This window comes from Ovis canadensis, chromosome 2 (assembly GCF_042477335.2).
Source record: "Ovis canadensis isolate MfBH-ARS-UI-01 breed Bighorn chromosome 2, ARS-UI_OviCan_v2, whole genome shotgun sequence".
Lineage (NCBI taxonomy): Eukaryota > Metazoa > Chordata > Mammalia > Artiodactyla > Bovidae > Ovis > Ovis canadensis.
In genome coordinates, this window is record NC_091246.1 from 43,368,668 (window position 1) to 43,381,715 (window position 13,048).

The following is a 13,048-nucleotide window of genomic DNA, read 5'->3' on the forward strand; positions in this document are numbered from 1 at the left end:
ATACAGTTATTTCTTTGACAGTATGTCTGCCCCACTAGATCATGTATTCCTCAATACCATAAAATGTGTCTTAATTCCTATTTCACAGGCCTTCTCATTCATTGAATCTACCCATCTCCCCAGCCAGCGTCCCTTGGGGCCAAATCTATGCTCAATACTGTCACATACACACAGGTGCAAGACAGAGTGGCTTCTTTGGAAACCACGTGCACCTCCACGTGACCTGGAACAAAAGACTTGGACAACCTGTACTTGTTAGAGACAAGCAACCTTGACCCTGGCCTTGGGAAATCTTGCCTCTTAACCCAGAGACGTGGAGAGAGATGAAGTCCCTCCCATCCGGGTAACTGCTTACTCCAAGAAGCACACCAGCCACACCCTACCTCGCCCCAACCCATTTTGGCATCTGGAGATACAGGAAAGTAACTGACTCCAGATTTGAAGCCAAACTAGAAATCAAAACGCAAGGGTCCTGTTGCCAGTTGGTGTGATATACCAGAATTTGCTGGCCATCTGTGGGCATTTTCTAATGATGAAATTCGTCATACAACCGCCCTATCCTTAAAGATGCCAGAAAGAAGTCTATCAGGTTCCTGATGCTGACATTTCTTGAGGGAAACTGGTGCAAAGAAAAATTGGCCACCCTACACCCTCGAGTCTGTAAGCACTTAGCTCCCTGGAGGGCTCAGGTCTGTGCTTCCTTCTTACCACTTCCCACGGATTCTATTCCACCCGCCTCAATGGCCAGCCCGCCTTTTCCCAGCCCTAGGGCAAAAAAGCAGGCCACAGGATTAATGGATCGCAGGCTTCTCCTTGGAGCAGGCATAATCTCCCTGGCTGGGTCCTCTCCAGGAGGGTGTTAGGAGGCCTGGCAGCCACAGCCCTGGGGGACCTTGGATACCAGGAACTGTCAGTGCCTACCACTCACTTAACCGCTTGTGGACTGCAGAATCCATAGATTGCTGGGTAGCACTTTCCAATCTTGTGCCTTTTCTTAGATCGCTTGCCATTTGGCAACTTGCAGGCAGCTGTGCAGACAGCAAGGAGCATCTTGTTCAGTGCCAGTGTCAGAGCCTGGAACTCTGTCCTATTTTCCCTTCTTTTCCATTCCCCCATCTGCACCCCAAGTGCTCTGTTTTGCTCGTTTCTCCCTCTGCTCTCCCTTATCTGCGTGACACCCTTCTATACCTCACCTTTCAAGTTCAGGACCCTCTCGATGGGCACTCCACCCTCCGACCCAGAGATCACAGAGTAAAACTTCCTACTCTGATGGAGGTTTGAAGCCAGGCAGGAGAAGTGCATCTTCCCACCCTGATGGGAAGAGGTGGATGAAGAGATTAAATCATCATCTCAGAAATGTGCCGCGGACCCTCTGCTCAGGGGTTCAGCAAGCCCAAGTACCTGGGACCTCCATGGATGCCCAGTTGGGTGGGCGGTTGCCTGGAGGTCATTGAAGGGAAGTGAGGAAGTGGGACCAGCTTCCCTCCTGAGAGCAGCGCTGAACCAGACTCCTGCCCTGCCCTCCAGACCTCACTACCCAAATCTGGCCACCATGCCTCACAGGGCCCTTACCTAAGGGGCTCACGTGGCTGGGGGAGGGGGTGTCTCTGGACCCTCCATTCTCAGGGAACATGGCTCTCTGGTTGTACCCAAGGGGACAAGAAACAAAGGACTGAGGTGACTTTCATCTAGATGGCTCACCTGCTTGTGGCTTTCCAAGGGTTTAATATTTCAGGGTCCTATCCCTGCATTGGGAAAATCCACTGTAGGAGGAAATGGCAACCCACTTCAGTATTCTTACCTGGGAAATTCCACGCACAGAGGAGCCTGGCGGGCTACAGTCCACGGGGACGCAAGAGTCAGACATGACTAACGTGACTTAGCACCTACACAGTATGTCAGGGACCAATTCTGTCAGGGAACTCTGGGGCCTGGCCTGAGAAGGCAGAAGGATCCAGCTCCAGACAGCAGCAGTGTGGTCTCATCAGAAGAGGCTAGGACCAAGGGACTTCCCTGGTGGTCCAGTGGTTAAGACTCTGCCTTTCAATGCAAGGGATGAAGGTTTGATTCCTGGTCAGGGAACTGAGATTCCACATGCCACTGGGCAACTAAGCCTGCACGCCACAGCTACTGAGATGGCACTCCACAACCAGAGAGAAGCCCACGTACCACAACTAAGACAACACCGCCAAAAATAAGTAAATGAAAATTTTTTTAAAAGTCAGCCACCTCTGAAAGACAAAGCCTTCATTCATCTCCAAATGTCTATTGGACCCTTAAAGCTGTCTTAGCTTGGGGTCCCCCAGAAGCAGAGCCTGAGACAAGTATTTCAGCACAAATAGTTTATTTTGCTGGGGACACAAGAGAGCACTAGTTAGGCAGTGGCTTAAAGCTCAACATTCAGAAAACGAAGATCATGGCATCTGGTCCCATCACTTCATGGGAAATAGATGGGGAAACAGTGGAAACAGTGTCAGACTTTATTTTTTGGGGCTCCAAAATCACTGCAGATGGTGACTGCAGCCATGAAATTAAAAGACTCCTTGGAAGAAAAGTTATGACCAACCTAGATAGTATATTCAAAAGCAGAGACATTACTTTGCTGACTAAGGTCCGTCTAGTCAAGGCTATGGTTTTTCCTGTGGTCATGTATGGATGTGAGATTTGGACTGTGAAGAAGGCTGAGCACCGAAGAATTGATGCTTTTGAACTGTGGTGTTGGAGAAGACTCTTGAGAGTCCCTTGGACTGCAAGGAGATCCAACCAGTCCATTCTGAAGGAGATCAACCCTGGGATTTCTTTGGAAGGAATGATGCTAAAGCTGAAGCTCCAGTACTTTGGACACCTCATGTGAAGAGTTGACTCATTGGAAAAGACTCTGATCCTGGGAGGGATTGAGGGCAGGAGGAGAAGGGGATGACCCAGGATGAGATGGCTGGATGGCATCACGGACTCGATGGATGTAAGTCTGAGTGGACTCCGGGAGTTGGTGATGGACTGGGAGGCCTGGTCGCAAAGAGTCGGACATGACTGAGCGACTGAACTGAACTGAACTGAAGACAGGAAAAGGAAGATTCGTGAGCATGCAAGTTCCACTGTAGATTCCTGGAGCACTTATACACCAATTCCCATCAGTCATTGGTTAAGAGCTATTGCCAGGGAACTTTAACACCCCAGCACATCTGCCCTGATGCATGGGGGTTGGGGGTGAAGCAAGCTCTGGAGGCTGGTACTGGCCCTGGGACCAGGAGAAACAGGTTGAAGCCGGAGCCAGAGAGCCAGGGCATGGGCCAGGGCACTGAGAACATCTAATACCCCTCCTATGTGCCAAGTATCTTGAGAGCCACAAAGATGGAAAGGATACAGCCCCTGCCCTTGAGAAGCTGAAGCTTCTCTGGGTTTCTCTCCAGTCAAATGGGGAGACCAATCTCTGCCCTTCCCATACAAGAGCTGCTGTCAGATCCATTGATTGGACAGTACCCTGGAGAATAAATACTAAAAGCTCGTTACAAATGTAAGATGGGATGGGGGGCAGCTGTCAGCTTCCAGCACTGTGTGGGTTTTTAAAATAATTTTGTTTATTTATTTAGGCTGTGCTGGGTCTTTGTTGCTGCTCAGGCTTTTCTCTAGTTGTGGCGACCAGGGGCTACTCTGCAGCTGCGGTACTCGGGCTTCTCACTGCAGAGGCTTCCCCTGTTGCAGAGTACAGGCTTACTCTAGAGCACACGGGCTCAGTAATTGGGGCTCCCCGGCTCCAGAGCACAGGCTCAGCAGTTGTGGTGCTCAGGCTTAGTTGCTCCATGGCATGTGGGGTCTTCCTGGATCAGGGATCGAACCCGTGTCTCCTGCATTCGCAAGGTGGATTCTTTACCTCTGAGCCACCAGGAAAGCCCAGCACTGTGTTCTTTACTTGCCCTGAGACAAGCCCCAGTCAGAACAACCCTTTCTGAGACAGCCTGCATCACCCTGGTCCGTGAAATGAGGTTGCTGCAACTCCCTGTCGAGCCTCAGCTCTTCTTAAACATCTCACATGTCAGTTTCAAACTAGCTCAACAAGACACGATGGGTTCTGAGGTGGGAGAGAGCTGGAAGGAAAGTCTCATGTTCTATAAACCAGGAAATTCCTCCATAGGGTCCACAGAGTTGAGCTTCTTCTCTGTGACTAGAATAGTATGTGTTGGTTTGTATGCCAGCCAGCTCTGTACACACCCTTCATGCACACACACGCACATTTACACACACATGGATGTACGTATGCACACATCAAGCACCAGAATCTAAGAAAGAGGGGAGAGTGTCTTATATCCCGAGCATTCAAGGGTCCAACTCAGCAATTTCCCACCTCCTGCTCCCCTCCCCCTGCTAAGAGGATGCTGAGTGTTGGGTTCCGCATTTCCAGAGGATGCTGATGAGGAAAGAAGCTGCTGTCCCAAAGCCACCAGTTCCCTGTGACTTAGAAGGGCCCAGGACATCCTCCTAAGCTCACTGACCAAACACCTCTGGTGCTCCCATACTGAAATCTGAGAAAACCCATCCCGGACTTCTCAGTGTTCTTGAGGATTAGCAATCCAACTATTTTCATGCTGTGTGTAATTTCTGTCATTATTTCCTTTTTAAGAATCCACATCCAGACAGGTTCCTTTTGAAAATGCCCGGCTGTCTTAGCTATAGTTAAGGAAAGGAAGTTTTGTCTGTGCCAGTCTTAAAGAGGAGCAGCATGCCTGGGGGCCGAGAGGGGGGTAGTGGGGAGTGAAAGGAACCCCCTCCCCTCCTGAGGCTCTCCTGCCAAAGCTCTGCTCTGCTCAGACTCGACAGGGGTGGGGTCTGGCCCTCAAGTGCTGAGCTTGTTGCCACTCTCAGGGTACTTCTCTCAGCCCCATCTCCTCTGGATAATAGAGTTCCCTCTTCTCTTCAAAATTGCCCCGAATCTCCTCCGTCTCCAGAGCTTTCCAGCTGTCTAAAGTGACTTTCCAGCTTTCTAAGGTGATGTGCAACACTGCAAGCCATGATGATGCTGTAGGAGAGTTCATAGTTACACATGGGATGGGGGTAGTGTTGACGGGGTGCGTAATCATTGCTACAGGAGCCCCAGTCCTCCAGGTAATGTTGTTCAACCACCCAGTCAAGTCCGATTCTTTGCAGCCCCACGGACTGCAGCACGCCAGGCCTCCCTGTCCTCCACTAGCTGGCTAATATCTGTATACATTAATAATGATCTTCCTGGGACTCCCCTGGTGGTCCAGTGGTTAAGACTCCATGCTTCCAATGAAAGGGGTGCATGTTCAATCCCTGGTCAGGGAACAAGGATCCTGCATGCCACAGGGTACTGCCAAAAAAAATAAACACATAATGGTGGGTGGCTCAGATGGTGAAAAATTGCCTACATTGCAGGAGACCTGGGTTCAATCTCTATGTTGGGAAGATCCCCTGGAGAAGGAAATGGCTACCAACTCCACCTTCCTTGCCTGGAGAATCCCATAGTCAGAGGAGTCTGGTGGGCTAGAGTCCACAGGTTCGCAAAGAGTCAGACACGACTGAGCAACTAAGCCTTTCACTTTTCCCAAAAAACACCTCCTAGAGAAGGAATGGGATTGTCACAGTGTCTTAGAAGAGGTACTGTGGGTCCAAGTTCAAAGGGTCTGAGGCCCCCTCCTCCTAGAACATTCTGGCATTCGCTCACTCACTCCTGTGGTGCTGGACATATTGTCTGATCTCTTTTGGGGACTCAACCTGCTCACCCTTGGATCTGGTTTGCTAAGGCCCCCACCAGGTGTTAGTTCTGTGGTAGAAACGTTAAGCCCCTAAGGACAGAGCAGTGAGGGAAGATTGATGGCCAAAGGGGAGCTTAGCCAATTCCCAACCCAACTTGAGTAAATACCAGCTGAGCTGACCACACTCAGGGGCCCTTCTGCTGCTTGGTCCTTTCTCAGAACTTCCCATGGTGCTTTTCCTGCCAACAAGGATCAGCATCTGTCCAAGGAGGGTCCAGAGAGACCCTCTAGGCTCTTCAGGCCATCAGTGCCATCTGCTCACGGCCCCTGGCAGCTGCCTCCGCCGATCTCAGGGGCAGTGGGCAGGGGAAGGCAGGCAGGAAGGGCCGCCAGTGTTACTAAGGGTTTGCATGTGTCCTTGCCAAGCTGGCCCCTGCCGAGGAGAAAAAGACTCCCCAGAGTGAAAGGGAGGGGATGGAGAGCCTCCCCACCCTCATGGAGGCTGCGATCAGACTTTCCACACTGCTCTGACCCTACAGGCCCAGGGCCTACCGCGCCCTCGCCCCCTCCCTGTGCTTGCACCAGGAGAGAGGCCTGTTTATCACTCTGGGTGGGACCCAAGCCTGTGGGGAATTGAAACAGCCGGCCTAGGTTGCTATTGTTTTGTTTAAACAAATCACTGGCTGGGCTGACTTGGGAAGGAATGAGGGGGAGGCTGGGAGGAAGGGGAGGCCAGGCTGGGCTGGGCTTCCCTGGCCTCAGCACCCACCTCTCAGTCCTGCTAGAGAGGCCAGGGAGCTATTCGGAGAGAGCGACTGGAAGACCTCAGGTCCTCCGCACCTCTCCTGGGAGAGAGAAGGGTATCCAGGGGAGGGGCCTCCGTTTCCCCCACACACCCTGCCACCCCAGCACCTCAGCTGCTGGCCACACCGGGGTCTCAAGCCAGCCCTGGATAAGGCCTGGCCTGATACTGGGGGAGAGGGGGTAAGCAGAGCTTGGGTCCATCGGGGCTGAATTAGAAGGCTACCTGGGTGCTACTGAGCAAACAAGATGGGGTGAGGGTGAGGGCAAGGACGTCAAAAGACACACAGGAAACAGTGGAAGTGGGGCTCAAAGATGGGCTCCATCCTTCTGCAGTCTCCTGCCCCTTCTTCCCACCACACGTGACCTAGCTGGACACGGAGAAGCAGGGGGAGGGGAGGGAGAGGGATATTCTGGCACAAACTTGGACAAACTGCAGCCTAAAGGGGAGAACAGGAGGGGGATGGAGGGTCTGAGGCAACGGGGCTTGCATTCCCTAAAAAGGAAACCACACTGGGGTTTGGGTCACTCAGACTCTGAGAAGCTCTGCAGAGACCTGAGGAGAAAGATCGCATGTTCCCCTGGCCCCACCCCACCCCCACCTCCTCTCATGGGTACGGAGCAGGGGCCGCACCAGCAGGGCTGGGTGGAAAGGTGGCTAGGGCACAGTTAGGTGTTGGCAGAAGCAGCGAAGAGCCACACTAATCACCATCATTAAGGCTATAAAACCCCACACCTAGGGGCCGCAGGACTCCCTGGCATGGCCCGGGGCCCCGAGCCATGGCACGGACCCAGGGGCCCAGCTCCAGTGCCTTTCATCTGAGCATCTCCCGGCCCTGCACAAACAGTAATTAGCACCCGCCCCCAGGATCACCTCATTATCTCACAGACACTGAGTGGAGGGGAGGGGGAAGGCAAAGGGAGCAAGGGAAGGGGAAAACTGAGGCTGTCCCAGCCACCCAGCATGGTGGACTGAGTCCCCTTGAGCCTCAGAATCAGGCGGTCCAGCCTCCTCCAGCCCTCCCTTGCCCTGCTGGCTGCTCAGGCAGCTGTTGGCAGAGTATTCTGAAGGTCCCAAAGAGAGCCCTAGAGGATGGGCAAGCAGTGAGCATGGTCAGCCCAGGCACTCAATTTAACCAGACCCACAGACTGAAAGGTGCATCCTGGGCTCAGCCTGGGGGCACGGAGGGTGGGGGGGGGGGGAATGTCTCTTCCAGAAGGGTTCTCTCAGGCTCTGCATAGATCAGGGGGTCCGTGCCTCGCCAGCAGGTCATCCCCAGCAATGTCTGTATCTGTCCTCCCTCCCAGACCCCCTGAGGCACCATTCTAAACCCCACAGCCTGTCCTAGCAGCATCCCCCAGGACAGTCAGACCGCTTCCTCCTTTCCCATCCTGCTATCTCAGAGAGAAAGACTGAACTCAGCAGAGCCCACTGGGACTGAGTGGATGGTGTGGCCTTCCGCTGCCCTGGGAGTAACTCTTGCCCGTGCCTGTCTCTTATTTTCAGGGCACCGACATGAAGATAGGGAAGATTCAGGGCCAGGAGTTATCACGTGAGTGACACCCTCCAGGGCCCCTCCCCCCAGCCAGGGCAATGACAACATCATAGCAATACAGCTTCACGGTGTGGGAAGCACTGATCCCTGAGCTCACTTGGATGTTCTGATTTAATCTTCACAACTGTCCTTTAAGGTCACTGCCATCAACATCTCCTTTATAAAGAGGAGGAAACTGAGGCATAGACCCACCTGCCCCATGTCACACAACCAGTAAGAAATAGAGCCCACATCAACCTACAGGGCTCTTCTGAGACAGAACCCGGAACCAGAACTGCCCCCCAGATGGGCTTGGTCCCCTCCCTGCTCTCTCCCAGCCCTACTATGTAGCTGTATGGACCTCCCTTTTCTCCAATCCCCTCTTCTTCCCACCCCCGTCCTCACCACTAGCTCCCCGCCTCCCTTCCCTCTTGGATCCACCAGCAAGAGCAGGCCCACCACTCAGCTTGAAGCAACTGCTCCAGGGGTGAGCTGACCCCTGGCAAAGTGTTGAGCAAGAAAAAAACCAACCGAGTTTCATGGTTTGGTGAAGCAACACAGACTTGGGCACCAGACAGGCCCGGATTCAAAGCCCAGCTCCACCACTGACTGTCAGCCTGACTTCATCGCTCAAAACCCCAGTTTTCTCATCTAGATAATGGCTATAATACCTGCCTTCCCGAGTCGTGAAGAGGATTCCAGCGATGTGACAACCCACTCCAGTATTCCTGCCTGGAGAATCCCACGAACAGAGGAACCTGGCGGGCTACAGTCCACGGGGTCAAAGAGCTGGACACAGCTGAGCAACTAACACTCATGACTAGTGACATGGGAAAGCACCTAGCCAGGGCCCAGCCCCAAAATGCAGCTCAACAAATGTGTCCCATTCCCTTCCTCCTCATGACTCTCAGCTCTACTTTTAGAGGGAGAGTTTCTTCAGGAACACCCTAGTGAGAAGGGCTTCCATCTCCATCTCCCCCTAGGACAAATTCCCAGCTGCACGGAACCACTGAGATCCATCACTGGTCAGCAGCATTTGTAAAAAAAAAAAAAAAAAAAAGGCGTCAATGTACCCACATGCACACACTGGCAGAGACCCTCCAAAATAGCCTGGGCACACATGCCCACCAGTTCCTGCAAAACCCATACCCACACAGTGTAGACCTTGGTTCACACAGCTCACATGACTTGTGGCAGACCTCGGGTTCACACACACACACACACACACACACACACACACACGCATCTGCTCTGCAATGTAAAAACCTAGGGAGGAATGAATAGTCAGGAATTCCCCTGGCTGCGAGCACGCCAGTGGCAGGAAGCGCACCGTGAGGAACACTTCCACCACTCCGAGAAGCAAGTGATTCTTGTCTAACTGACGATCAGGAGAGGGAGGTGGCCATCATGTGCCAATGCTCCATCCCACTAGCAGCATCCTTGCAAACACTCCATCCCACCCACCCCTCGGAAGATGCTTGGTTCCTTGGAAAGAAAGATGAAGGGAGCAGAGGGGTGGGAAAGAGACACCACACTCTTGGAAGGAGGCCCAGCTGGAACAGTCTGCAGAAGTCCGACCCGCAAAACCCCGGGGCCCTGCATAAACTTAGGGGAAGGATGAGAGATGTCCCCACACCACATCTCCCCCTCAACAAAGAGTGCCTCCCGCACAAAGACCAAAAGGAGGGGAGATGGGCACTCTCCTCCGGAAGAGACTGAGTCAGCTCCCGGTGCCCCAAGCACCCAGATCCTACAGCTTCCATGATCAAACCTTTGAACCGAGTCCCACCCACTCCCGTAACCACTTCCAGATCCTCCGGATCCAGCCAAGAAATTGGCTTCTTTGGGGATTGAGTTCATAAGGAAATGCTGAGAAAATAAATAAAAATCCCCTGCCAAACACACTCACAGAGGAAGATGGGGTTTCTCTTGAGGCAGGAAATCCATCAAGATAGACCAAAGCAGAAAGGGGACAACACCAAGACCCACTGGTCCGGAAAGGCCCAAGAGTCCGGCCAGCACCCAAGACTTTCAACCTGCCCGCATGTCCTCCTCCCCCCACCACCCCAAATAATGCGCTTCTTAAATGAAGCAACTGAAGATGAGATTCTGCCCAAGATAAAGCCTGATGGTCTGCAGTATGTGGACCCCCACACACAGCTGGGACCTCAGGAAGGTCAGCAAGGACCATGAAAAGGACCAAGACTGACTCTTTGCCCCCTGCCCAGAGCAGCCAGGAGCCCCTGTGTACTGGGGCACATGGAGCCCACCCTCTCTCCTTTTTCTTCCCATAGCCTACCAGCCTCCCTCCCCACCAGCACACAGTGGCTTACATCGCTACCAGTTCTTTGTCTATCTTCAGGAAGGAAGGACCATCTCTCTCCCTCCCAAAGAAAACAAAACTCGAGGTAAGACCTTCCCATTCTTCAAAACTGGAGTGAATTCTGGGGTGGAAGTGACTGGTTCGAGTATTTGTGGGCAAGTTGGGACTTTAAGTCTACCCATGAGCCTTAGAGTGTTAGTTGCTCAGTCATGTCTGACTCTTTGCAACTCCATGAACTATAGCCTGCCATTCTCCTCTGTCTATGGGATTCTCCAGGCAAGAATACTGGAGTTCGTTGCCATTCCCTTCTCCGGGGGATCTCCCCGACCCAGGGATCAAACCCTGGTCTCCTGACTTGCAGGCAGATTCTTTACCATCTGAGCCACCAGGGAAGTCCATGAGCCTTGGAGGCCAGTGTCAAAGGATGTGGTGTCTCTTGAGAATAAACCAGGATGAATGTCCTAAAAGAGATGTTGACATCAGACATGGTCTCCCCCTAGAAGCCAGTTCCATCATCCCTGATGGAGGCTTTAATTGGGTAGGTGGGTCTATAAGGCAGGGTCCCAAAGTGGGTAACCAGAGTCAGAGAAAGAAGCATCTCCCCCCGTAGCTTCAAATGGCATGTGCGGGCAGCTACCCCACAGCACTTCTGCATATAATTGTACCCGGTAATTGAGTCTGATCTGGGCAAGAGGGCCCTGGAATGCCATCCTGCCGGTCTGTCTTCATCGGTCCTTAATTGCTCTGTGCCATCTCAGTGGTGGGGCAGAGACATCCCTGGCCATGCCCCCTCTTTGGCTTCTCTGAGCAGCCCTCCCAGCACTCTCCAGAGGACCCAGAACCCGCAGCTCCCCAGTGGTTAGCCCAGCCTGCGTGGCCTTGGTCCTCCTACCACCAGAGCTTGGTCCCTGAAGGAGCGGGGGACATCTGGCTACTGAGATGCGACGTCACAGGTGACTCACCTGACCCTGTGAGGGCCACGCCCCCTCAAGGTGGGAAATAATGTGATCCCTGTGTGCTGTGTGTCTCACACCCCGTTTTAGGGAAGGGAAGAGAATGTGGAATGCACGAACGCCAACTTGGGAGGACAAAGGGCACATCCCCCAGGCTGACAGAAGAGTGAGTGGGTGGGTGGGTGTCATCAGCCATTTCCTCTCACCCAGTGATCCTAACCAACCTCCACCCACTGGGAAGAGAAGGTATTGTCACAAGCCTCCTGCCTCAGGCCCCAGAGGAGAGGAGGGGAGTGTGGAGCCCTTGAGATGTGCTGAGCAGGGTCCACCAATCACAGGCGGCTCCAGGCCGCCCTGGAAGTGGAGCTGGTACAACCTTTCCACCGGTGAACCTTTCCCAGGTGCCCCCAGCGCCTCGCCAATCTGTAAATCTGTTCAAACAGCTTTGCCAGAGACACGGTTTCAAGTTTGGATACAAAGAGAGAAGGGAAAGAAAAATGTTTCTTGCCCAGGCCAAGATCGGTTTCTCCAGTTCCCTGTTTCATCACGAAGCCCCTTCCACCAGTCCTGCACTGGGGTTTTCCAGGGGGGCTGGAAACCAGCATCTCAGCCTACAATGTTTATGCGACACGGGAGTCGAATAAAGGAAAACAGTGCCTTCGAGGTCCACATTAAACATCAGGGCCTCAGTGCCCGTGCCCTGGACAGGCTGATGCTCAGACAGTCTCCTGAGGGGGCCTCCAGCAGACCAAGTGCTCTTCCAGGGTGAGAGAGGGATGCAGCTGGGAGGAGCATTAGGCAATGCCCAGAGGAGCTGCGAAAGGGGCGAAGGAGGAGGACAGGTGCGCGCACCAAAGACCTTTGCCACCCCTTGCATAGCTTGTCCTCCAGAGCCATCGGTGCCTTTCCTAAGACAGAAGCAGCAGGCAATGAAACTGCAAGCCCATTGGGCCTGAACCTCATTATTTGTCCCCTTTGGATCTTTGCCAAAGCCACGGTTTTTTGTGTACTCCCACCGAAACCCCCCTTCCATCTCTGTGAAAACTTTGGAACCAGACTTGCCACCGGGCAGAATCCCTTTGGCTTCCAGATGCTGTTTTGTTTGCTGCCAGCAATGGAGACGGTAAAATTATTCTGGCAGATGAAAGTTTCCAGGTTCCAGTCCCACCATGTGATGTCTTCCATGTGCCCCGTGCTAAGGGCTTTGGAGGGAAAACGATCCAGGGCACAGGGAAAGTTCCCTGCCCTCAAGGGGCTTACAATCTCCTTTGGAAACACTCAAATAACAATGCAGAGCAGCCTATAATTAAGCACTTTATTGTGTGTTTCTGGCTGGAAGGACAACCGGAGCTCCAGTGGACTTAGGGACAGTCCTGTCCCTTTCCAGGTTCCCTTTCCCTCCAGGATGACACACCTTCTTCAGCTGGGAAGAGTGAAAAGTATTTCACTGCAGGGTGAGGAAACATTGATTTTCAGTCTCTACCTAGTGATTTGACTTCTCAGCAAATCAGCTAATGTCTCTGGGCCGTGATTTCCTCATCTAGAAAACAAAGGGTTGGATCTTCAGATTCACAGTGTCCTGAGGCCGCTTGGAGGAGGCCGAGAGTAGGCTGGGCCTGGAGAAGGAAGAGATTCAAATCCTTGAGTGAAGGGGAAAAGGGTGCTCTGGACTGGGGAAACCGCAGAGGCAAAGCTCATTTTTAAAAGTGAGAAGGGCTTCCCTGG

The 13,048-nt window shown here is 53.0% G+C and overlaps 1 protein-coding gene across 2 annotated transcripts in view; it reads left to right on the forward strand.

The window, feature by feature from the left end:
* The window catches only part of PEBP4 (phosphatidylethanolamine binding protein 4), a 221,470-nt gene that overhangs the window by 197,506 nt on the left and 10,916 nt on the right, over positions 1-13,048 (forward strand). For both annotated transcript variants that reach the window (XM_069575970.1, XM_069575971.1), the window contains exons 5-6: positions 8,020-8,065; positions 10,342-10,455. In XM_069575970.1, the coding sequence (XP_069432071.1) occupies positions 8,020-8,065; positions 10,342-10,455 (160 nt within the window). The remainder of the gene's footprint in view (positions 1-8,019; positions 8,066-10,341; positions 10,456-13,048) is intronic.